This window comes from Dama dama, chromosome 25, assembly GCF_033118175.1.
Source record: "Dama dama isolate Ldn47 chromosome 25, ASM3311817v1, whole genome shotgun sequence".
Taxonomy (NCBI): Eukaryota; Metazoa; Chordata; class Mammalia; order Artiodactyla; family Cervidae; genus Dama; species Dama dama.
The window spans coordinates 24928651-24956610 of NC_083705.1; the positions used below are offsets into that span (position 1 = coordinate 24928651).

General features: G+C 34.4%; 1 protein-coding gene across 2 annotated transcripts in view; it reads right to left on the reverse strand.

The window, feature by feature from the left end:
• Positions 1–27960, reverse strand: part of IPO11 (importin 11) — a 196323-nt gene that overhangs the window by 88586 nt on the left and 79777 nt on the right. For both annotated transcript variants that reach the window (XM_061129709.1, XM_061129710.1), the window contains exons 17-24: positions 26696–26729; positions 26447–26487; positions 25063–25179; positions 20227–20340; positions 12576–12691; positions 6398–6474; positions 1266–1345; positions 758–838 (exon numbers count right to left, since the gene is read on the reverse strand). In XM_061129709.1, the coding sequence (XP_060985692.1) occupies positions 758–838; positions 1266–1345; positions 6398–6474; positions 12576–12691; positions 20227–20340; positions 25063–25179; positions 26447–26487; positions 26696–26729 (660 nt within the window). The remainder of the gene's footprint in view (positions 1–757; positions 839–1265; positions 1346–6397; positions 6475–12575; positions 12692–20226; positions 20341–25062; positions 25180–26446; positions 26488–26695; positions 26730–27960) is intronic.

Genomic DNA, 27960 nt, shown 5'->3' on the forward strand with positions numbered 1-27960 from the left:
ATATATATTTAAAATATTTATATCTAAGTATATACATTTGATACAATTCATAGCTTTAATATGTAGATATATAGATAACTCAGAGCCTGTTCTTAATTATACACAATTATATACAATATATAGAGATATAGTGATTCCATAAAGATATAATGCATAAAAATCAACTCACAGCCTATCAGTTGTTTTGTTTTGTTTTTTTCCAGTTTTTTTTTTCAGTTGTTTTTTTTAATGGGGATATAACTGACATATAACACCATATTGGCTTCAGGTATACAATGTAATAATGCGACATTGGTTCTTTTTTATACACAATTCATACCAACTTGGTACTCTAAATTCAATAGCCAATCCAAATTAAAAATACCAAATTATAGTGGGATACTGTGTCCCAAAAGCAGGTGAACAAACTGGACAGGTGAGAAGTATCAGACGTCACCACCCTTTGGGTAATTTATAAGTTTTTAAAGCCTTATTACACCAAGTGAAGTCTCAGGACAGGGGCGGGGGAGACTTTGGGGACTCATCAGCAGACACTTGGTTAGAAATGCGAAATCTACATTTTAACAACATCTTCAGGTGACTTATATGCACAATCAGATTTCAGATCCCTAGTCCAGAAGTATTAGACCACGTTAATACTGCTAAAAGAAAATATTCTGTCTAGAATTACTCTTCCCCTTCTTGTCAATCATTCAAATCCAAATGAAGGTCCAATTTCACAAAATACAGATGGAAAACTTACAACAATAGTCATTACCTTCAGCACTTGAACTTGACCATCTGTAGTAATTTCCTTTAGCAGTTCACAAAAGGACTGACATAGACCTACTGCATAGGTCTGAAATGCAATGAAAAGTCAAATTATACTTATGAATATATCTGCAATATCAAAAAAGGCATAATATTGAATTTGGGACTCATAATCTATTGGAGTATTAGATACTAAAGCTCTAAGTATATAAAATTTCAATTAGAACTCCGTAGGAAAAGTTTAAGAAATAAAAATACAGCTTACTGTTATTCTGATTTTTATAGCAATATAAGGATATATTTATATGTAGAGCATATTTTCTGTGTTAAATAATGTAATTCATGGAACTGCATCACATTTGCAGTGGGCAATGCTTATGACGATCCCCCCAACCAAAGTAATAAATCCATCTTTTAAACTTTGAAAAAGCTTCAAAATAAGATTTCTGATTTCAAAGAGGAAACAATGAAATAATAACTATATAAATTCTAACAATGCAAAAACTACAACATACCTGTAAAAATTCTGTTGATGATAAAAAGATATAACCATTGATGATCTTAAAGCAGGTTCTGAGACTTTCTGAACTCAGTTCTGCCAAAATAACAATAATAATAAAGAACAAATTAATTAATTGTTCAGTCAGTTTAAATGAAGTGATTCATTTAAAGCTAAGCTACATGCCCTTCTTTACAAACTTTTTCTGAATGCTATTCTGACTGATAGTATATCAATATCTATCTAAAAACTGGCATTAACCTGTAACTTAATGCTTTCCATATACCTCCCATTAGTTAAAACAACTTAGAAAATACTAAGCTCCCTTTTCTTTCTTTTTAGAAAATAAGTACATAATCCAACCTTTCATTTCAAATTAAATTCTAGTACCAATATGACAAACCACATGCAACTGTATCATTTTACCATCATATTTTGACATCTGCTTAAATGGGTTCATTCAATAAGCATTTACTGAGTGTCTACTGTGCTGGCATTGAACATGTAACCCTACTTAAAGGAGTGCCTGTTATACTTTGAAAATTATAATCCTCAATTCTTGGGCTTTGTTATTCAAATCCACTCCCCTATGAAAACCCTACACATAGAAAATGTTCTTAAAAGTATTATTACAAGAATAGTATAGGAAAATAATTTTGTTTTTAGGTATTCCTTTCAAAGTGCAAAGCAAAAAACCATTTTGTTAAAATTGAGTATGATCAAATGTTTATGCAGTGCTATTTTACATGTCATATCACAAACAATAATGGTAAAACAGAATATAAATTAAATGTATTTACTATACAAATCAAAACATGATCCCCAAAATATCATCTTAATCTAAAACTTTTCAATTTTGTATTGCTATTATTTTATTTTTTTCCCATTTATTTTTATTAGTTGGAGGCTAATTACTTTACAATATTATAGTGGTTTTTGCCATACATTGACATGAATCAGCCATGGATTTACATGTATTCCCCATCCCGATCCCCCCTCCCACCTCCCTCTCCACCCAATCCCTCTGGGTCTTCCCAGTGCACCAGCCCCGAGCACTTGTCTCATGCATTCAACCTGGGCTGGTGATCTGTTTCACCATAGATAATATACATGTTTCGATGCTGTTCTCTCGAAACATCCCACCCTTGCCTTCTCCCACAGAGTCTAAAAGTCTATTCTGTAAATCTGTGTCTCTTTTTCTGTTTTGCATATAGGGTTATCGTTACCATCTTTCTAAATTCCATATATATGCATTAATATACTGTATTGGTCTTTATCTTTCTGGCTTAAACTTCACTCTGTATAATGGGCTCCAGTTTCATCCATCTCATTAGAACTGATTCAAATGAATTCTTTTTAACGGCTGAGTAATATTCCATGGTGTATATGTACCACAGCTTCCTTATCCATTCGTCTGCTGATGGGCATCTAGGTTGCTTCCATGTCCTGGCTATTATAAACAGTGCTGCAATGAACATTGGGGTGCACGTGTCTCTTTCAGATCTGGTTTCCTCGGTGTGTATGCCCAGAAGTGGGATTGCTGGGTCATATGGCAGTTCTATTTCCAGTTTTTAAAGGAATCTCCACACTGTTCTCCATAGCGGCTGTACTAGTTTGCATTCCCACCAACAGTGTAAGAGGGTTCCCTTTTCTCCACACCCTCTCCAGCATTTATTGCTTGTAGACTTTTGGATAGCAGCCATTCTGATTGGCGTGTAATGGTACCTCACTGTGGTTTTGATTTGCATTTCTCTGATGAGTGATGTTGAGCATCTTTTCATGTGTTTGTTAGCCATCTGTATGTCTTCTTTGGAGAAATGTCTGTTTAGTTCTTTGGCCCATTTTTTGATTGGGTCATTTATTTTTCTGGAATTGAGCTGCAGGAGTTGCTTGTATATTTTTGAGATTAATCCTTTATCTGTTGCTTCATTTGCTATTATTTTCTCCCAATCTGAGGGCTGTCTTTTCACCTTGCTTATAGTTTCCTTTGTTGTGCAAAAGCTTTTAAGTTTCATTAGGTCCCATTTGTTTATTTTTGTTTTTATTTCCAATATTCTGGGAGGTGGGTCATAGAGGATCCTGCTGTGATTCATGTCGGAGTGTTTTGCCTATGTTCTCCTCTAAGAGTTTTATAGTTTCTGGTCTTACATTTAGATCTTTAATCCATTTTGAGTTTATTTTTGTGTATTGCTACTATTTTAGAAATCATATGCACTTGCAATAGGACAGACTAAAAAATGTTTCCTGGCAGAAGTGTAGGTTCTGGGTTCTTATCTAACTCATATCGTACAAAGTGAGAAGATATTCTATTTAGATGAGAATGACCCATAAAAGACGCTTGCTCCTTGGAAGAAAAGCTATGACCAACCTAGAGAACATACTAAAAAGCAGAGATGTATCTTTGCCAACACAGATCCATCTAGTCAAAGCTATGGTTTTTCCAGTACTCATGTACAGATGTTAAGAGTTGGACTATAAAGAAAGCTGAACGCTGAAGAATTGATGCTTTTGCACTGTGGGGTTGGAGAAGACCCTTGAGAGTCCCTTGGACTGCAAGGAGATCCAACCAGTCAATCTTAAAGGAAATCAGTCCTGAATATACACTGGAAGGACTAATGCTAAAGCTGAAACTATAATACTTGGTTACCTGATGTGAAGAACTGACTCATTGGAAAAGATCCTGATGCTGAGAAAGACTGAAGACAGGAGAAGGGGACAACAGAGGATGGGATGGTTGGATGGCATCACCGACTCCTTAGACATGAGTTTAAGCAAGCTCTGACAGTTGGTGATGGACAGGGAAGCCTAGTGCGCTACAGTCCATGGGGTCGCAAAGAGTCAGACACGACTGAGCAACTGAACTGAACCCACCCATATGTTTTTATCAGTAGATGAAAAACATACCCCAAATTCAAAATGTTTCAAAGGAATTATTTTGTATACTTTAGGATTGAACATATCAGTTAAAAAGAGAATGTAGAGGGGACAGAGACTAACCAACTCGTTACCATGCTAATCAAAGACAGAAATAACAAAGGTTGTCACCTAAATATACAAAAGTGTTAGTATCTCAGTCGTGGGCTCTTTGCAAGCCCATGAACTATGGCCTGCCAGGCTCCTCAGTCCATGGGCAAGGACACTGGAGTGGTTTGCCAATCCCTTTCCTAGGGATCTACAGGCCCAGGAATCGAAGCCGGGTCTCCTACACTGCAGGCAGATTCTTTACGATCTGAGGTACCAGGGAAGCCGTTTCACAATAGAAGTAAGATAAAATGTCAGGATAAAAGGATAGACAATTATATTGGATAAAGTTATCCTTAGGAAAACTTCACACTGTCCTTTTCTCCTTAAGGAGCAAGTTCAGTCAAGTCTGAACTTGGGCACATTGTTTAACAGACAAACAATGAACAGCAAACTACTTGGCCACCACTGTGATAAATAAGGCAGAAGGGTCTACACTTAAGTAAGAAATCAGAATGGTTACATTCCGGGTATGTCTCCACATATAATTTCTAAATCACTGCCATCTAAAATTTTACCAAGGTCTATGAAGAAGAAAACAATATTTAAGAAAGATTTGATTTTGAAAACCATAGTTCCCATCTCTTCTCACAGATATTTTAAAAGCTATTTCTAGATTGATGTATACAAGCAAAAGCAATTAAGTCACTTTATACTGTTTTCCATGTCTCCATCATGCCAAGTACAGCTTATACTAAGGAATGCTATCTTCAACAAATACTACATACTTATAGTAAAAAAACAGCCCTAAAATTAACAAATTTATCTTCAAGTATATTGAACACTATTCACTGTATCTATGAGTTCCTAGTAAAACTCTGATTTAAAAAAAGTTATTGTCTGGTCCAAGTATCAAGAGGAGTTGACCATGCAATAGATCTGTATTTATTTTCAGACTATGAATAATTTAATTCAAATCTCTCAACCATGGGCAATTTTGCCCTCTAGGGGACATATGGCCATGTCTGGAAACTTTGGCTGTTAAAACCAGCATCCAGTGAGTTTTAAGGATGCTATTAAGTGTCTTACAATGCACTAGATTCCTCAAAAGAAAGGAATTAAAAGACGTTTCATGGGTAAGTATTAAAGATTGGGAACTCTGAATGGAATAAGCGTAAACAATTTTTACATTTTGTAAATAAACGATGTTTTTAAATGGCAGTAGTTTGCAGACTGAAAAAGAAGCAAAAGGCCAGTAAGTAGCACTGTATACAACTCTTAAATAGTCTATACGGTTTAAATGTGAATCTGCACTGGTAACAATTACACGCAAAATAATTCTATAGAAGTATTTTTTGTAAATTTAAGATATCACATACTTGTGAATGGTAGCGGATATGTAGCAGACAAGCATTGGCTTTCTATGGTTAAGTATCATCAGCATACATGTTCACGTTCAGAAAGGAATCAAACTACATATAATCCATGGTAGCTAACAGAGACTAAAGAGCCTAATGCTAGCACAGTGTCTAGTTCTCTAGTGTCACATGTCAAAAGTGTTGCTTCAAAACATTAAGGTTCCGGGACTTCCCTGGTGGTCCAGCAGTTAAAGAATCCGCCTTGCAATGCAGAGGCAGAGTTCAATCCCTGGTCAGGGAACTAAGATCCCACAGGCCTCAGAGCAACTAAGCCAACGTGCCACAACTAGAGTCCACACGTCACAACAAAAGATTCCACAAGACACGACGAAAATCACACAGTGAAGACCCTGTGTGCCGCATCTAAGACACAACAACTAGCCCTGACTCCGCCGAATAAATAAAGAACTTTTAAAAAAGAAAATTAAGGTTCCTTGTTTCAAGCTCATACATACCCAACAAACAATAAATACTTTTCTAATATTTAATCATCTTTATTTTAGTGGTTCCTTAGCTAAATCAGAAATATGTATAGAGCTCATTTATGAACAACTGATATAACATGAAATGACTTTTCAATTAAGTAAATTTAGTGTTTGCTCTTTAATACACAGAAATAGTTCTAAAAAGTTATACTGCAGGAAAAAAAATTCAGAAACTATTAGAATACTATCCAACTTATATCTTAAAATCAAGGGTTTATTAAAAATGGAAGGTATAATTTACAGCTACCTCTAAAACAGTAGTAATTTTATGTTTTAAAACTTACCTAGAAGTGGTGACATATTCTGAAATATACGAAGCAACTCTGGTGTAATACATGGGCTGTTTTCCAAAGTCACTAACCTAGGAAGGGGGAAGTAAAACAATGATTAAATCATCTTCCACAGCCTTTAAAGCTATTAACAATACAACTTAAGTATTTCAAAACTGTTCCATTTAAAGGAAGAAAGCAAAATAGACAATACAGAGAATTATTTTTTTTTTAAAAAGGGGGACTACTCAATCTTTTTGTGGTGAGACACCAAACCTCTCCTCCATACAAAATACAGAAATTAATTCCAGGATTTATATGAGAAAAGTAAGGTTTTACAAAAGGTCAGAAGATTTTTATGGCATTAGATTAGAAAAAGTCTAGAAAAAGACTGATAAATACAACTACAGTAAAGTTAACAACTACTATGTACCAAAAGCTGTCTCAAAAAAAATTAAAACATAAAAGTTACATACTGGGAGGAGATATTTTTTTTAAAAAGTCAAGAGAAAAATGGACAGAACACATGAACAAATATTTCACACAAGATACAATGGTTGACAATAAACCCGACTTTAAGATATCTAAGTAGTAATCAAGAAAATATAAATTATAACCAAAACAAGGTACAATTTTATCCCATCAATCAGCAAAATATTAAGCGTGACATCCCATGTACTGTCAAAGCTACAGAACAGTAACTTGCACACTGCTAACAGCAATGGAAGTTGATACAATCACTTCAGGAAACAGCTATTATCCAGTAATACTGAATATGTACCTGTGTATATAGCTATGACCTGGAACTATTTCTAGGCAGAAATGTTTACAGGGCATATGGTCTTAAACATTTGCTCTAGGAGTCAGGCACAAGAATGTTCAGAGTTACATTATTTGAACATCAAACAAAGTGGCAAATGAGTAAGTGAATTGTTACAGTCACACCATTAAGCTCATCACTATGGATCAATCTCAAAACAGGAAGCAAAAGAAGCAAGTTAGAACATACATGATACAATTCATAAGAAGTTAAAATATACTGTTTAGAGATACACACACATATGTGACTTTAAAAATATAAAAACACAAGAAAGAAACTCAAGGAATGAAAACAAAAAAATTGGTACAGTGGGTCATCCCAGCATGGAACAAACTTGCCATACCATGGGCTTCACAGATACTCTCACTGTTCTATTTCTTACCCAGAATATGGAAAATGAATTTTCATTTTATATAAGTTATAAATAAACAACATGACCCCCATATTATTTTATGTCTACGAAATACTTCACAAATGTTAAATGACAAAATCAGGTAATCTAGGCAGGGGATTACACAGGGAAAACCAGGTACCCCCAGATGAAGTACTTCTCAATAGCACAAGGAATGATATCTTTAGACACCTTAACCTGATCAAGAGTAACAGGATTTTAAAGAGAAAGACAAATACCATATGATATCATTTACACATGGAATCTAAAATATGGCACAAATAAACCTATCTACAAACAGAAACAGACTCGGACACAGAGAACAGGCTTGTGGTTCCCAAGGGGAGGGGGAAAGAGGAGGGAGACGGACTGGGAATTTGGGGTTAGTAGATGCAAGCTGTTACATACAGAACGGATAAACAAGATCCTACTGTATGGCACAGGGAACTATACTCAACATCCTGGGATAAACCATAATGGAAAAGAATATAAAAAAGACTGTATGTGTGTGGATAACTGAGTCACTCTAGTGTACGGAAAATATTAACACAACATTGTAAATCAACTATATGTTAATAAAAAACCAGTTTAAAAAAAAACAATAACAGGATTTCATTTTTAAAGAATAAAATTTCAGGTAAGGTTAAAAAAAAAAAAATCCTATTCATCTTTAAAATAACTATGAAACCAAAAGAAAAGCCCCACTCCAGTCCTGAGGTTTCACTGAGAAAAACATTGAAAGGCATATTCTAAATGCTAGAAGATGTTTAAAAACACTCCTTTACTAACAGATCCAGAAGAGATTCTATCTGAAGCGTGCTCTTTCCCTTCCACCATCATTACTTTAGTGAAAACGCCACTCAAGTCACTGTCACTCTCACTTTCACGGCAGTTTCCATAGCACAAACTATGCTATTCCAAAGAGGGAAAAGATTTGAAGAACTGAAACTACTTAAAAGTAAAATTACATGATTTATAATTTCATGTTAAAAAATAAAGACTTGGAAAGGAGAGGAAGTGAGAAAAAGTCAAAACACTAAATTCTTAACCATCAAGGAAAAGGAAAAGTTAACTACTTTGATGAATAATTAGACAAAGATGTATGTACCTATATCTTTTTTTTTTTAATACCTATATCTTTAAATAGAGAAATTAAAATTTAATGTTAACCTTCCAAAAAATGTACAAAAGAGAGGGCATAAAGTAAAAAAGATATATCAATTCAACAAATAAATATACAACTATAAAAGTTCTTTTGAAGTAAAGCATCCCTGGTTAGGTTAAAATGTAAAATTAAAAAATTTGCTCTGTATAGGAACATAACTAAATTTCAGATAAAAAAGCTAAGATGTAAAAAAGATGAACATAGATAGTTAAATCAAATCTAAACAAAACAGGGCTTCTCTGGTGGCTCATTGATAAAGAATCTGCCTGCCAATGCAGGAGACATGGGTTTGATCCCTGATCCAGGAATAACCGCCCCTCTCCGCCCCCATGCCACAGAACAACCAAGCCCTTGCTCCGCAACCATTGAGCCTGGGAGCTGCAACTACTGAAGCCTGTGTGCCCCAGAGCCTGTGCTCTGCAACAAGAGAGGCCACCTTCAGTGAGAAGCCCACCTACTCCAAACTACAGAGTAGCCCCAACTCACCTCAACTAGAAAAAAGCCCATGCAGCAACAAAGATTCAGCAAGCAAAAAATAAAATAAAAATTTTTTTAATCTAAATGAAACAAACCATACAATATTGATATAAGATTAAATGCAAAAGAATTTAAACACTGTACACATATATTACATCACGTTACTTCATAAAAAATTTTAAATATATTTTATTTCTTAAATCTTATAACACTATACAAAAGTATCAAAATTTTGTGCAGTGAACATCTTGTTTAACTTACAGTTCAAAAATGCTAGGAATAAAAAGGGGCACTCACATGAAGAAAACTGAATGGGATATTTTAATAGATCAGTGTCAGGATAAAAAACCAAAATAATGTGAACAATCTACAAGTTAAAAAGAATAGATATCATAGATATTCATGAAAGTCTGCATCTTTGATACTATCATTACTATTTATGTGAATATATTACTATGTAAGTCATTAAAATTCAAATGAAGTTTAAAAAACTTGTACAAGTGGTATGTTGTATTTACAATGCAATAAATCCAGGCCTAAATCGTTTACTTTAACATCAGCACAAAAAAAAAAAAAAATGTTGGGTCAAAGAAGTCATGGGGGGAAAAAAATCACATAATCAATCTGAAGAATTTCACTTTGCATATAGCAAATAACAACTTGTACCTCCCTATCAGTTCAAATTTCCATTCCCCAAGGTAACTGTTTTATAGTTTTGTCCCCACAAATCTTTCTCATCTTATTTAATACTCCCATTCCAGCCCATAACTCCCATGGTTATGAGTGATGACTATCCTTCATACTTTGTTGAGAAAATAGACGTTATGAGATGGAATATCCTCCCATCTTATTCTACTACAATACAGAAATCTCTCTCTCTGTCTCCAGTTAGAATAGATGAAATACCCCTGCTACCTAAAGGAGAAAAAAAGAAAAAAAAAAAAAAAAATCAACCCCTCCACTTAACGCTGAATCCCATCCCTTCTTGCCTCCCTCAATTATCTCACTCTCTTGAGCCTCATCATACCTCCAGATCTTCATTCCTACACTGGCCAACTGCTGCCCAACTTCAACACCCTCTTCACAGCAGAAGCTCTCCAAACAACTCTCCAGTGCTCACAGGCTGTACTTAACTCCAATTCATCCCTCAGTCTACTCTCCTCCTCCTCGTGTTCTCACTACTCCACTGAAACCCCTCCTGTCACCTCCCTTCACGCCTTACTACGGACTACTCTTACTGTGACCATCAACAACATCTGACATAATTAACCATTCCCTCTTTTAAGATATATTCTCTCTTGGCTAGGTTTTCCTCCTCCGATAGCTTCTCATGTGACCTCAAAATTTTTTCTTCAGGATTCCGCCCAGAACACTGTGTTCTCTATTTGCCCTTTTCTTCCTAGGCAATCTCACCAATTCTCAGACTTTGTAAATCATATATATCATGTGCTAACCACTTTACAAACAGCATCTCATGCTCATACAACCAAGTCAGGTAGAAATTATTTTTCCTCATTTCACAGATAAGAAAAGATGCAATCATCAGAATATGATTACAAACCTAATGTAGTGGTACATACATGGGACTGACTGCCTACCTATGTTCCAAATAGAGGAGTTTGGAATACTGATTCCAAACAGGAGTTCTAGCCCCCTAAAAAAAATTATATTAAGAAATATGTACTTTGATTTTTTAAAGTATCTTAGCATTAGTAAATCTGATAAACTTTTAAAATGCATCCTAATGATTTAATTTTGTTTATATATAATGAAAGGCTAGGAAAAAAGGAATTACCATTAGTAAAGCAATGCATTCAATGCATTCCTATTATCTGTTAATATAATCCTTAAAAAATGTGTACACCTTTCATTAACACATTAATATACTAAATCTGTAATTATATTGATAAACATATGAGTCTACCTCTTTAATATTTTCAAGTTATGATAAGTAGTGTGTGTGTATATATATATACATATATATGTTTACAGAAAAGAATCTATTTGCCAGAGATTACTGTTTAATTTGTAATCTAGAGTAGAAGTTGGCAAACTATAGCTCATGGGCCAAATCCAGTCCACACCCTATTTTTATAAATGATGTCTCACTGGAGCACAGCTGCAGCCACTTGTATAAAGACTGTCTGTGACTGCTTTGACACTGCAACAGCAGAGCTGAATCTCTGGGACAGAAAGTACAGAGCCCGGGAAGCCTGCCATCTGCTCCTTTACAGAAAAAGTTTGCCAACCTCTGATCTAGAATAACCCACACTGTACAAATAAAAATATATGAATATAAAAGACTCCAACACACGTTAGGTCACAGTCAAACCATCCAGAAGTCATTTAAATTCAAACAATATAACCTAGAAAATATGAGAAACACAAATTGCAAATTAGTAAGTATCTACCTATGTTTTTAAATTGTTCATCTAGTATTCTGATTTGTTGTTGCTGTTGTTTACAGACCATTCACTCAGCATTTGCACCTAAAACAATTTCTAAGAGTCAAAAAACTGTTCACTCCTACATCCAAGGAAAACGGAAGGAAGGAAGAGAAGGAGAGGGGAAGGAATGACAGAAGGAGACACCACTAATGTTTCCTTTTTTCTGTGTTTACTTTCTTTGATTTGCTTTTTTAAATTCCAATACTAGGTTTTTTACATTGGAGTTTTAAAAGCTTTCCTGTATTACCAACGACATCTTAAGTAGATCTGCCCCAAAAGAAACTGCTGCAATCAGTAAGATGAAGCAAAAAGATTTCTAGTCAATGCTCAGTCTGTGTTTACTTAACTCCAATTCATTCATTCATTACATAATTCGTGGCTCTGAGATGCCACACAAACAGGGTCCGACTGTTTTCACTACTTAACACAGTATACTACTATACTCAGTAAAATAGGAAGTCAAGACTACGTAGCATTAACATTTGGGGCTGAGGTATTTTGTCCCAATATTTACAGGGTAAAGCAGTAAGAAGTTGAAAATAACTCAATAACCCCGCAAACATCCCATTTAACAGTGTGGAGGTTTTTATGTCAATTTTTAGTTCTGGTCAAGATTCCTCATTTCACATTCCAAATTCCAAAAGATGAAATGCAGCTGAGTTCTTATTGAAACTTCCTCTCTAACTTTTACTATTACAAGCCTACAATGAGTGACAGATGCAAAGAAAAGTAGGAGTTATTATGTTACCCAGTTCAGGGAAGCTGACTTTATGTTTTTGTTTTTAAATGCTGAGCTTTTAACCCTATTACATGACCTTTGCTTTATTGGCATGAGTAGGGAAGGCCAGGAAAATAAATAAATAAGATTCACAGTATCAAGTTTTTCCTCTTACCATAATTCTAAACCATCTTCCAGAAGATAAACATGTGGAGGCTGGGAAACATCTGTACTCAGTTGAATAACTGGGAGCAGGAAAGGGTACAGGTTCTTGCTGTCTGCTCCTAATCCCTATGGGAAGTATAAATAAAACTTAACATAGATAAATCTAAGGTCCCACCTCCCACCAAAAAATCACCTATCATATTAAAAAGCCCTAAAACCAATTTATAAAAAAATCAATCAGATTTTAAACGGATGATTCTAAGAATTATTAAAACAAAATTAGTTCTGTTTACAAATGGAAATCAGTAGTAAAAAAATATTATTCAATTGCCTAATGGTAGTAAAACCATATAAATCAAGGTTACAAATATATGTTCATTTTAAGAGATGTCTCATATACATATTTATTTTTCCTTCCATGATGACTGAAGATGTGTAAACAGTGATGTGTTAAATTCTACAAATTATCTCAACTAAATAACTAAGCTAAAAAGAACCTAATCTAAATGTTCATCAGTTAAGATAACTACATTATAATACCTTCATATTCTAGAATACTCAGTAGCCATGAAAAAGGATTAGGCATGGAATGAAAACAATCTCAAAAATAATGACAAATTGGGATTAAAAAGAAGGGTGTATAACAATTCCACAAGCCAAACAAGTTTTTTAATAGCTATATATCTGATATGAAGATATACACATAAAAAAGTTTCTTGGGAGCAAACAGAGAAAACTGTTGACACTAGTTAAATATGGATGTTGGAAAAGGATGCTGGGGGGGTAAAAGGAGTCTTTTTTTTTTTTAATGTGTGCATTTTTTTAATAAAGAATTTATGCCAATTAATTTATGCCAATTAAGAAAACAAAGATGGAGGAAGAAGAGGGGGGTTTTAATTTAAAATTCTAGTTGACTAATTACTGTCTTATGGAGGTTGACTCAGTGCATCACACTAAATCTAAGCATTTGAAAGGAACAAAAAAGGATAGAAAATCAATTTCTAACTCATAATAATCTCTACAATCTAATAAGCAAAGAAAGGAAACCAAACTAACTATCAAACACCTCCACACTTAGAAAATAATTCAGATGTCAATACAATTAATATATAATTACAAAGCAACAAAATGTATATGAATGCCTCTTTTAATGACACACACACACATATAAAGCCAAAATTTTATCAGCGGAATATAGATACTTCAGTGGAAATACACTAAGTTTATTCTTAAATACATTAAGTTTGGGCCTTTCTACAACTATGCAAGGGTTGATAGACTTTATTAAAGATTTTTCCAAAGAGAAGATTTATTAAAATGTCACATTTAATAAAGTAGTAAACTGGGCCTTAAAATTCAGTTAAATTTTACTCTCCACAGCTCAATTCTTAACAGAACAAAAAAAGAAAAAAAATTAAGGAAAACTAATCAAGTTCAGTTTTTAATATCAATAGACAATATTTCCTAGGAATGTTAGAATCTACTTACTTAGTGCACATTCTAATGAGCACAAAACGCTAGCATTGGCAAAACTGAAGTAAGTAACTGCTAAACATAAAAGACTCTCTCAGTTAAAGCGTCAAGAAATTTAGATTTGTAATCTAGTGGGTTGAAGAATGTGTCTAACCCCAGATATGCAGCTTTAAGTAAATTTGAACACTTTCGATCCACAACTGTAACTATAAAACAATGTCTACAATTCTGTGAAATGATTGCAGTTATAGTTACAGTTAAGCAGGGAGAAAAGAACACCACTCTCTAAAAAGCGTGTTTCTCAGGGTACCGTCTTTGGCTCTCTTCTCACGTGCTTTGTACTTGCTGATAATGTCCAAATCTATTATTGCCAACCCAAAACCTTTGAACTCCAGACACTCCTTATGACACAGGAAATCATCAACCAGAAGGCATCTCAAACTCTCAAGTAAATCACTGAACCAACCCACCATCTTCCTAAAAAATAGCTCCTGTTCCTGCATTTCCTAACTCAAGTGACATGAACCACTGTGTACAGAGCAAAAAATTATACCACAACTACCTCCTGTGCTTCTTCCCCCTCACCCCAAATCTAAGCAATCCTTAATTCTATCTCAAATTCTCCCCCGTCTTTCCATGGCTTTACTTCACATCATCGTCTCTTTCACGGTTAATAGAAGAGCTTCCCAACTATTTCTTTGACCTTAGTTTTACTCCACTCCAAACCAGTGTCCCCACTGGTGCACTGATTACCTTTCTAAAATACAAATGATAACACTCCTTCCTCTGAACTTCAAGACACATTCTTTATGCCTTCCTAACCAGGCCCCAGGCTTTCCTGGTGGCTCAATGGTGAAGAACCTTTCTGCCAATGCAGGAGACCTGGGTTCGATCCCTGGGTCAGGAAGATCCTCTGGAGAAGAAAGTGGCAATTCACTCCAGTATTCTTGCCTGGGAAATCCCAAGAACAGAGGAGCCTGGCAGACTACAGTCCATGGGGTTGCAAAAGAATCAGACATGACTTAGCAACTAAGCAACAACAATAACTGGCCCTTAGACCCAACTGTGATACTCAATGCTGCAGCTATACAAAATGACTCTGTATTAGAAATCACTATGTTAGCATCTGGAGAAAGCTGATGGATATAACACATGCATTTACTACTGTGCTCTCCCAAGATCCACTAAAAGGATATATTAGTATGTGTTTTTAAAGATCTAGAACTCTAAGTACAAAGACAGCTTAAGAAGAGATAAAAGTAACTTATTTTTGGAAGCAGGAAAGAAAGACTGATTTAGCAGACTCAGAAAACCAAAGCTCAAAGCCAGTAGTGAAAAAGGGCAAGAAACCACCTGATGTACACTACAGAAACTCCAAAAGACTTGGGAACTGATAGCACAAGGTATTTTGGAAAGGGAAGCTGAAGGGAAGTATTAAAAATAATAGGACCTGTAGAAGGTATTTTAAAAGACATTTGATGACAAGATCTCATCCTTGTGCACAAACAACTGGCCCTCTTTAATCAGTACAGATTTGGCCATTTATTCTCATAAGGTAAAACAAAGCATCTGAAGACAAGGAGACATCAGGTAATCAAGACTAGGGATACTATATAAAACAGTGATATAATATAATGGGCAAAAGATCGATGGATCTTTCACTAAGGAAAGATCTCAGAATCACAGAACCAAAACATTTGTCACATACAAAAAAAAAAGCTTCCAGCTAGACTATTCTAAAGAAAAAACCCACAATCAGCAAGTTTGTTTCCCATATATATTCAATCCTTTTGATTAACTTTTTAGTGCCCACTCTAAAATATAAAATTTATACAGACAAAATATTGATACAGCTCTTGAAGTTGAGAAATGGTTACCTAAGGATTCATTATACTGTTCTTCCTTCTTTTGTGCATGCTTCAAAGTTTCACAAGAAAATAAAAAGAGCAGGCAACCGATCACATCAACAGATATGACTGAAGGAAACAGAGACCACACGTAGAGACAAAAGCTTATAAAAATACTAATATCCTTATTAGAATAAAACACTGTATTCATGAAACAAAAATGAAATGATTTTTCAACAATACAAATGATTTTATCTGTATACAAATATAAAATGATTATTCAACAATACAAAAAAGAACTCATCGAGTGAGGACGGACAAAACAGGGTTATGGGATTAAGAGCCACAAACTAACACGTATAAAACAATCAACAAGGGTACACGACACAGCACAGGGAGATGCAGCCATTATTCCGTGATCACTTCAAATGGAGTGTGATCTGTAAAAACACTGAACTGACTATGTTGTACACCTGAAATTCATACTATAAATCAACTATACTTCAATTCAAAATAAACAAATAAAATTTTAATTTAAAAAGAAAAGTACTCATAGACATTAACAGTATTACAGCAGGAAAGAAAAACTCAATAGAAAGATTGAAAGATAAAGCTCAAAAAATTCCCCAAAAGGACAAAGAGAAGGAAAAGCAGACATGAACAGTAAGAAAAATATAGGGCTGAGTCATTCATCTATCATCTAAGTAACAAGAAGCTCAGAAAGAGACAAAAGAAAAACATGAAGATGTGGAAATAATCAACAGAATGTAATAGAGTTATCTAGAACCCAAGAACATGAGTTTCCATTTTGCAATATACATCAAGTGTCCAGAACAGTGGAAAGAAAATATACCCACATCATCATGAAATTGAAAATAGAAACACAGAGATCATATAAGTTGCCAAAGGGAAAGAAGAGATGACACATTCAAGAAACAAGAATTAAAATGGCTAAGGATTCCTAAGAGCAACTCCAGAAGCTAGAAGACACAGGAAAAAGGCCCCTAAAGGTGTAAATTCAGAATTTTACACCCAGCCAAACTACTAGTCACCATGAAAACTATAAGGCATTTCCACACATGCAAAATCTTGACAAAATTTACCCCCCAAGTACCTTTTGCAGAATGCCACAGACATTCATGGGCTCCAGCAGAAAGAGGAAGTCATAACAAGGAAGAAGACAGGTACAGAAAACAGGCATCCTATAGAAAGGATAGGCAAGAAGAACCCTTCTGATGACATTGAAAGGGGATCCAGTTATAACAGCCATGAACAAGCATAGAATAAAAACCAGTGCATACTAAAGCTCATATGAATTTTCCAGATTCCAAGATGATGAAAGTAATAAAATACCTGATGTGTATGAACATACTGAGGGAATGTTTAGACAACAGGTGGACAGAATAGATTGTTACACAGAAAGCTAAATGTAGCAGGCAGAATTCTAAGATGACCACCTATGACTCTTAACTTCCTAACTTCAGTGTACACAGACCATTCCCCAGTTATTCAATCAAATGCTAATTTAGATATTACTTTCCAGATGTGATTAAGGTCTCAAACTGAATGATCTTATAATAAGAATACTGTACAGATTAGCCTGACCTAACCATGCGAACTCTTCTAAAGAGTTTTCTTTAGCTAGTTGCTAAAGAAAGAGTTTTCTTTAGCTAGTTAAGAGATTCAAAACCTGAGGGGATTTGAAAACCAAGAATTTCCCCACTGCTGACGATAATGATGGAAGGGGTCATGATCAAGGAATGTGGCTGGACTCTAGAGACTGGGAGGGCCCCCAGGGCTCCCCTGGTAGCTCAGTTGGTAAAGAATCTGCCTGCAATCCAAGAGGCCCTGGTTTGATTCCTGGGTCAGAAGATCCCCTGGAGAAGGGAATGGTTACCCACTCCAGTATTCTGGCCTGGAGAATTCCAAGGTAGCCTGGCAGGCTACAGTCCATGGGGTTACAAAGAGTCAGACATGACTGAGCAACTTTCACTTTCACTTGCAGCTGACAGCCAGCACTAAACTGGGACTTTAGTCTTACAGACCAAGGAACTGAATTCTGCCAACAAGCTGACTGAACATAAAGAAAATTTTTCCTCAACGCCTCCAGGGGAGAACTTAGTCTGGCAACATGTCAATTTCAGGCTATCAGGCTGATCAAAGAGTACAAAATGGTGCTCGACCTCTGACCTGCAGAACTGTGAGGTATTTTGAATGCCGTTTTATTCCTTTACATCTGTGGTAACTTGCTGCACGGTAACAGGAAACTTATAATAAACTAAGCAAACAAAATTATTAATACAGGAGTGGAGATTAGGCGGATGGTTATACAGGATAGAAAATTAGCCATATATAATGATAAATGACTTCAACATTCTTTATATATGAGCTCCGTGTATGTAGTCACACAAACACTAAATAGTGACCTAATTTAAATTATAATCTAACTATATTGGGAGGCTTGAAGGATAGGAGTCATGATGCATAGGAAAATGAAAATTAAATCCTCATCTTCTATACAGAGAGGTCAAGAGATAATGATACACTATTTGGGTATCACCTCTGAAGGAAGACTTCTCTGATGACCCACATGAGGTCTTCAAGTCTGAGACAAGTAACCCACCAAGTACCCCACAGCACCCTGTTCTTACTGCTAAAAGAGCACTTAGCTGTCCAGTCTTTCCCTAGACAACCACATTTGCAGAAAGCCTGTCCTAGTCATTTCTGTTTCCCAGTGGCTAGTATGTATTGCATATTGCAGGTGTTCAAAAACGTTTATCAAATAAATGAATGCCTACTTCTACTGCAGCCAACTACTGCAGGTGAGAAAGTTTATTTTCATTCATTATTACACTCCTCAATCAGACAGACTATCAGTCTAGGTTCCTAGAATTTTACAAAGGAAAACAAAAATAAAAACAGACAAATACTTATACTAATATCTGTCTACTAAATTTCAATAAATAAATAAATAAAAATGATAGTTGAAAGATGCAATGATTTCCATGAAAGGAAACTGACCAACAACCCTAATAATTATATAATTTCCTCAAATGACTGAAAAACTTATTTTAAGGTAGTCTCATTTTTAATGTTAAACATTATATGCTTTCTCCAAGAAGGGCAGATGATTACTTAGCTGAAAACTTGCACCACTGGCCTGTACATACCCAGGGTGTCACAATGAAAGGAAAAGGTCCTATAGATTCCAAACATTTCCCACAAGTTACTATAGCTTCCTAAGGTTTCCTGAGGTAACACTGCTTGAAGAGCACACCTCCTTCATAAAAATTTCAAATTGAGTCTAAAAACACATTTAGCAGAGATATAAGGCAAAAGACATGAGGATCACTCTGTTCTGATGCTTACATGAGCAATCTCAGACTAATTGCTAACCTTCTATTAACCTTTGTATCCTCATCTATTAAAGGGATACAATTTTTCAGGATAATCACAAGAATAGACAAAAGTGCTTAAAAAAATTTTTTTTATCACTATCTATGTATCTAAAACTGTCTCAGATAGAAATTTATAACTGTAAAACTCACCATAAATATTTGGTGAAAGAATAAGTTTATGCTTCAAGGTGACTGAAAAAGGTTTTTTTTAAAAAAAAACAAAACTAATATTAGTTTAACTTATTGGAACACTTTAGAGTAGTAATTCTTAATTTTGAAAGAGATCTCCCCATTGGAAAAAATCTATCAACTTTTGCAGCAAAGGCAATAAAAGTCACTTGTGCATCCCTGCAGACAGATATTCTCATTAAGTGCTTGCCTCTCCATTCTCTTACCATCAGACCATAATCCACCCTAACAGTTCAAATGAGAACTGCAGCTCCAGCTCTCTCTGAAATTTTAGGGTTCTCTCAACCCGCTGCACATCCCCACACCTCAAAGTCAATATATCAAATATCAAATTAACTCCTTCCCTCAAAGGCAACTCACCTGTTTTTCTGTCTTCCCAACAATATGAAAGGGAAAATTTTTACTTTAAATTAAGTGAAAATGGAGAGTAAGTTTATGTTCTTCCCTGAATACCAAGGAAACTACATGCAAAAAACAACTGACTGTAAAAATCACAAGTCTATCTTCTGGGGACAACCGCCTCTAATGAAAGAAATTGTCTTTTAAACGTAGAGAATATTTTTTTATATGTCAAAAAATGCTCATAGTAAACATAAAAAAAGTGTGTTTAAATTCTGTAGATCACACATGAACAAGAAAAATGTGAGGTCTTTCACTGCCACTAACACCAATCACATGAAAATAGTAAAAAAAAAATTTAAAGGAGGAGAAAAAACAAAAAAACTAAACTAGAAACTGTGGAGAAGAAACTTACCTGAACAAGATGAATAAGTGTTGTCAGAATAGCACATCTCAACATATTGTGCTCTTCACTCTGCTTCCAAAGAAGAGGCAAATATTGTACCAAACATCCTACATACGGTCGTATCTATCACAATAGAAGCAGAGGAAGCAACAGAACTGTGTTAGTAAAGAAGGCGACTTATTTTAGAAACACTGACAGACCTATCAGGTCCCAGGTAGCAAATGGGTTAATACTTACTGGATGTAATGTATGAAGTATATATCCTTTTAAAGATAAATTCGACAGTACATAGAGACACAGAGCTCTAGGGTAAATCTTTTTAAATAATTTTAAACAAGCAGCAAATTTACTGCATGAAATAAAATTTAGGAATATAAAAGTTACTTCTTTAACAGAAGTAATAGAAAATGCTGTTATATCCTGGTTCTTTTTAATGAAACAACTTATATAATTGGCAATTATAATGTTTTTAAAAGAGTCAGCATTTCCTCATTCATTCAACCATTACCAAATGGCATCTTTCTCAAGTATCAGGCCCTGAAGACTAGGCACCAAGAAGAGGAGGATATAAAGGTAAACATATGAACCCTTAATCCTTTTCAAAGGATAAAACTGTTAACCCCAATATGGATTAACTTTACCAGTTTTAAAAAATATCCCCTACATCACACACAGCACAGCTTGATAATGAGATTTTTGGAAAATAAAATGGAACCTGATTCCACACAGAACCTGGAAACAGCGCTCCAGGTTTAGGCCTACAGTCACCCAGTATTTGGAACTGACCTGATGACAGTACACTTGGTGATAAAACAAAACACCAGAGTTTCACAGTTTCAGTACTATCAATCCCAAGGATTAAAAATTTCTCCCATACATATGGCTGATTCACTTTGTTATACAGCAGAAACTGACACAATATTGTAAAGCATTATACTCCAATAATTAAAACAAAAAAATTGCTCCCAGAAACAGTAAGAGTTTCTTTATTCTGCTTATAAAACATCATACACTAAAAGTACAGCAAAAAAATCTCTAAGATTTGTTCTCCCCTGGATTTAGGAGAGGAGATAACAAAAGATAAGAAGTTAAATATTTGCCCAAATATTTCAGTGAGATAAAACTGAATAAATATTAAGAGACTCTTCTTGTATACAATTCTGAATCATATTATTTTAACAGATATTTATTGAGCACTTAATTTTGCTAAGTGCTCTATCTCAAAGATCCCTCCAATTAACTTATAAAGGCAGACCGGTTAATACATAAAAACAGGTTTCAGAGTAATTAATGCATTCATATTCAACTAAAAACAGCGTGTTTTACTGATAAGGAAAGTTTGGGTTTTGAACAAATTAAACAGAATATCTTCCAAGGCATGGAAGAAAGGAAATACGTGCTATGAATTATAGACAGGGAGAATAATAAAACCAAGCACCCAATTACATTTGAAAGTCATGAACTATTTATATCCCAGTCTCAGTTGTTCATTAGAGTATGCTCTAAATTAAAATTAATGCTTCAAAGACACTATCTTAAAAACCACTCATACGATCTGAGAGAACAGCATCGAAACATGTATATTATCAAGTGTGAAACAGATCGCTAGTCCAGGTTGGATGCATGAGACAAGTGCTCGGGGCTGGTGCACTGGGACGACCCAGAGGGATGGGATGGGGAGGGAGGTGGGAGGGGGGATAGGGATGGGGAACACATGTAAATCCATGGCTGATTCATGTCAATGTATGGCAAAACCACCACAATACTGTAAAGTAATTAGCCTCCAACTAATAAAAATAAATGGAAAAAAAAATTACTCATAGATTCAGTGTTGTAGAAGATTTAAAAAGAGGGCTGGCGATTAGAAAACAAAGCGATAACATGAGAGCCAACCACATTACCTTAGGTTAGGAGGAGGGAGGTAAAAAAATAAATTATTGGGGCAACTGAGAAAACCTGAATATGGACTTGATATCAGAAAACAGTACTGCATCAATGTTAAGTTCTCTGAATCTAATCATGATTATGATTAAAAAGGAGAGGTCTAATATACTAGGGTAAAGTGCTGTGATGAAATGAAGTGAAGAATATATGGGTAGTGATTTACTACAACATGTCTGCATATTTAAAATTTTTCAATGAAAAGATGTATAAGATAAAAAAAATACTATAAACAGTTCTTAAAGTGATTATGCATTTTTGGTAGACCAATGATCAGTTATTTAAATAACATTTTAAAAACACATGGAATTAAGAATGTTTTATAGGTATCAGGCTAAATGTCTCACAACAGAAACGGAACCACCAGTATAGCACAACTGAGGCGAGAGCACTCCCCTTCTGGCACTTCTCCAAAAAACAGAATGGGGTGGGGCTCTCCTATGAGCATTATAGTCTTACCAGTTCATTCTACACAGGAAGATACCACTTTCATTCATAGCACATTAGAAAAACAAGTGAAACTCGAATATGTGACAGACTAACAGACGTTTTAACAAAGGTTCCATTCACAAGGGAATTTAAAAAGTAAGTCTCTATTAACATCTCATTTTAGCTAACACTTTCAACAGAATATTTAACATTTCACACTGGCTCTTTAATTTTTAATTTTGTTCTTTTCCTGCAGAAATGCTTAAGTCATTAAGAGATGCTTACCTGACATCTTATCTGATGATTAACACATTTTTTCTTGACTGTATTTACAGAATACCTGAACTGGAATAATTTATTTACAGGTTTTCGAGTACTTCTTTTAAAAAAAAAAAAAAGAAGAAATATAATCTTCAAAAAATTTCAAGCTATGGTGTAAAGATGGTGACTTCCCTAAAACTTCAAAAACTATTATGTGTCAGAAAGTACTGCTGTAAGATGGCTCAAAATGTTTACAATCTAGTAGACAAAATCATATTTATATACAAATGATACCTGAAGAATATCTAAGTGATGGTGTTGTTCAAAGGTTAACACAAGAGAATGTTTTTCCTGAAAACATTTTTCATGACCCTTTCCTATTCATGTTCTAAAAACAAAAAGTATTAATGGATAACTATATCTTATTTACTAATGATATAGACATATGAGCTGCTTAGGCTATGTGTGCTGTGAAAGATAACTGTGGATAGAAACAAAAGAATTTTTAAATTTACTAAGGAAGAGTAATGTTAAACTTGTGTGGGAAAAGGTTTAGTGGTTTGGGGAGATAGGGGTAAGAAAATTCATTTCTACAAAAAGAAAAAAAAAGCCTTCTTTAAGAAATTCCCATTAGCCAGATGATATCTAAATAAGATTATTTAAAAAACTGCCAAATCTTGCTTCTACAATATAATCAATTTTTAAATAATTTATTGCAGTTGTATAGTAATCTGCATATTGAACATTTAATATTAAATATCTGTGATAATTTTATACTCAGGAATCCTTGAGAGTTATCTTTACCATTTTATACATGAGGACTCAAGGTTCAAGACCATATCCAAGCCAAAGAGCAGAGACAGGGACTTGAAATAAGTTTAAAACACAGTCTCGATGTTATTTATAAACCAATATCAAAATGAAACAATGTAATTAATGTAATAAGAAACACAAGTGTTAAAAAATTGTAAGATATTACTACTTTTAGACACCAGGACTCAAATCTGCTCAAAATGACTAATGGTCACTCAAAACTGCAATGGATGTTCCATCAATATAATGCTGAATTCAGTTAGTTAGTCTGTTAGTGTTAGTTGCTCAGTCACGTCCAACTCTTTGTGACCCCATGGACTATAGCCTGCCAGACTCCACTGCTCATGGGAATCTCCACGAAAGAATACTGGAATGAGTTGCCATTCCCTTCTCCAGGGGAGCTTCCCAACCCAGAGATTGGACCTGGGTCTCCTGCACTGCAGGCAGATTCTTAGCTGAACTACCAGTGAGAAGGTTAACATTGAGCTTGAATATTATCAATGCCACTAAAACATCTGAACTTTGGCAAATTTCTTGAAGCCTCAAATTGTTCAAGATAATGAATTCTAATTCCCACTCAAAGGTTTTTTTAAGGATTAAATGAGAAATATATGCAAATCACCTGGCACAGAAGTTGGAAACTTGTCATTACTCAATAATTGATAGCAATTCTCATCAACTGCTTAAGAATTAATAAGCAGGTTCAAGGTTGTCAGAATTCACTAACAGATTCAGGAGCAGACTCCAGGACTGTGGACTTGAATTCAGTTATTTTTTCCTAATTAATACCTCACAGATTTACTCAGCACTTTTCAAATAAAAATATGCAGTGTAAACTTAGATGTAAGAAATTACAGGATAATTACAGTGTGGTTCCTGGATTAACAATTTTTCACAAACATTAGGAGTGATAAGGGAAACTGAATACAATTAAATAATAATTTACTGTTAAAAATTTTACATATTATTTTTACATTAAACCAGTGATGGATATAACATGGCCTAGACTGCAAAACACACTCAGTTTTTAAGGTACAAACAACAGATTTCTGAGAATATTTGTATTTGCTGACACTTGTGAGTATGCACTCAAACATATTAAATTTTAAAAAGTATTAGTCAATATAAACTGAATTTTATAAAAGATATATAATTTTGCTTTCTAACAAACAACACTCCATTGTTGATCCAATTTTTAATTTCTTCATTTTCTTAGGTCATTTTTTAAAAACGCAAGAATAAAAGTCAATTTTGATACAGAACTGAAATCACAACCTAATAGAACCATTTTAATGAATGTTTTAACACTAAACAATGTGTACAAAGCAAAGATATTAATGAATTCTACATATACTCTACACATTTCTCTAACATTTATTTTCAAGTTTACAACAAAATTACCTGCACGTTGACTCTTTCAATCACACAAGAAAGGACATGTAAAACATGCATCTTTGTGTCACATTCTGTAACTTGCTGAAGTAACTGAAAGAGTAGTGTGAACATGGTTTCCAAATACTGTCAGTAAAAAGAAAAAATAAAAGTTTGGTACAGAAGTGTAAAAAACCTTCACATAAAGACAGAAATAAGAAGTAAAAAAAAAAAAGAAGTAAGAAGTAAAATTAAGTCATAATATCAAAGAAATAAAAGACAAATAGACAAAACCTTACCATTAGCTATACAACTTCAAATTGGTTAAGTTGTCAATATTTAGGGCAGTGATCTTCTTTACTGCTGTTAAATGTGCCCATTTTCGAATTTAATTCACCCACAAATGTTTTCAGAGAAAAAGTGTGTCTGAACTTTCTGTGTTTAAAGTTTATACAGCTAATTCAACCTTTAAAAGTGCTTTGTCACTTCTTTTCCACATATGCCTATTGTTTTGCAAAGTCTACTCATTACAGCAAGAGGAAAGCCATTACTGCACTCACATACCAGTTTTCTGATATAAATTTTTGTAGACAAACACTTGTAATTTTAAGTACAACAGAATGTTTCTGATTAGGAAATAGAAAACAAAAAACCTATGTCTGACTTTTAACTTCTACATCATGAAAGTTATAGTAGAAATTAACAAATCATAGGATGTCAGATACAGAAACATCTGCTCTTTCAGATATTTGGTTCACCTTTAAACAGATTGGTAAAACATCTTCCTTTCATCCAAAAGCATTTAATGATTCTTCTATTAAAGAAAAATCTCTGTTCTACAAGTTTACCTATTTATGACTCCATAAGAAATATAGGCAGATATTTTATCATAAAGTTTTCTTGTCTAGCCCTCTCAAGAAAACCAAACACTAAGGCCCCAATCATACTTACATATTTAACAAGTGTTTACTGAGTGACAACTATGTGGAAACAAAATAGGTGCTGAGGGTTGAGTGAGGAAAAAAAAAGGAGTAAGACTAGGTATTGTGCTTTTCAGGCAATTGGTACTCTTGTGTAGGATAGACATATATACACAGACAACAGAGGGGGATAACCTAAGGATGAAAAGTAACAGACAAACATGAAATGAAATGAGTAGATGTCTTATAATAGTGAGAACAAAAAGTGCAGCAGTCAACTCTAAAATGGATGACGAGATAATGAAACAAAAACAAACATAATTATTAAAATTAAAGTTACCAATAAAAGCAATCACTTCCAAAATAATCTAAATATACTTTTGAAAGCAGCTTTACTAAATAATAGATACATACAATTTCAGCTGTAAAATAACACAATATTCAAAAGACATAAGCAGAGAAATTATTGTAAAACCTGAAATAAATATTCTTACCGGCAGAAACTGATCTGTTCTAAACTCAAAATCATCAACAGGTGAAGAGCGGTTAAGGAATACTGAGAATACATGAAATTGAGAATATATGAAATTATCAGGATAAAATATATGTAAAAACCAAATATAACAAACCAATCAAAAATTACATTTTAAACTACCTCATAAATTACTTTTTAAAAATAATTAATTTTAAAGTGTTGCTAAAATCCCTTGCAGTGAAGTATTTTTAAAATATTTAAAGGATATTTAACTTCAGAGTTGTAGCTGTTTCAATACGGACCTAAAAAGAAAATATATTGTGAAATCTGAATCATTCTGGAATTAGTAAACATCATTAATAACGAATGAGAAAAAAACGTATCACATATCAATTTCTCTATCCATTTTGTTAATATGAAAGTCACAATGTACATTAACATCTAGAAACAAAAGGACATTCTCCTTCGCAAGCAAGGGCTAAAAAGAAAAAGTAAAATTGTATCATCTCCCACCCTTCTCAGTTAACCATGATTTGCTTAATCCAGTCGATACTCCAGGAAGAAAAATAATTTGCCATAAATCTACAGAGACTGTGAGACTGAGAGAAAAGACTGTGAAGATGATGCCAGAGGGAAAGGGCAAGTTGAGAAGCAGAGAAGAGAAGCAGGAAAACAGGGCGGGCCTAGGGAAGCTGGAGGATGTTAAGTGAAGACAGAGCAGGGAGAAGAGAAAGAAGGCGGAGAAGGAAAAACAACACAAAATGCCACTTGTAACCTCAATTACAGGAAGTTCTTGAAACAACCAAAAGATAAAGTCTGCAACTTTCTAAACCTCAAAGTTCACAAGAGCTTTCTACAAGCTCTTGACCTTGCCAAATCACACTTTTTTGTGTGTGTATCAGCATGTTATGTGGGAAAATCATATCATGACAGCATATTCTACATTTCCTTTCAGGTTTTACCTGTGACTTGGCCAGCTAAATGCACAGGCTACCACACTCCATCTCCACACCAAGTAACACAAACTCAAGCCGTGAATAAATTCTATATGCTACTCTGCAAAATAATGTATCTACAACTTTAATCTCCTGACCAACAGCCTCTACTTTTTTAGATGCTGTTACGCTTTCCACACCTATAACAGCAACTGGTTTTTCCTTCGCAGTCATTTTCTACAAAGAAACAGTTTTGATCATTTCACAGGAGCTTCTGAGGACTTAAGGTGCTTATTAGCCATGTTCATCGAGTTAGCTAAGTACTCTAGTGCCACATCTAGAGATCCTAAGAACCTTGCGCGCAGCTGCTTTCTCATCTGCTTTTTCTTTTTGTCATTGTTTCTAATGGTAACACAAACATTTCTAGATTTTTAAATGATTTAACAAATGTGCTGATTATCCAATATACATAAAGCACTATGCCAAGTGTTCTACTATGAAATGACCTAATGAAAAGATGACATACTCATGCAATTAAAAATATTCAACAAGGAACTATTTCTCCCAGGCATTATGTTGGGTGTTGTAGAAAAAGAGT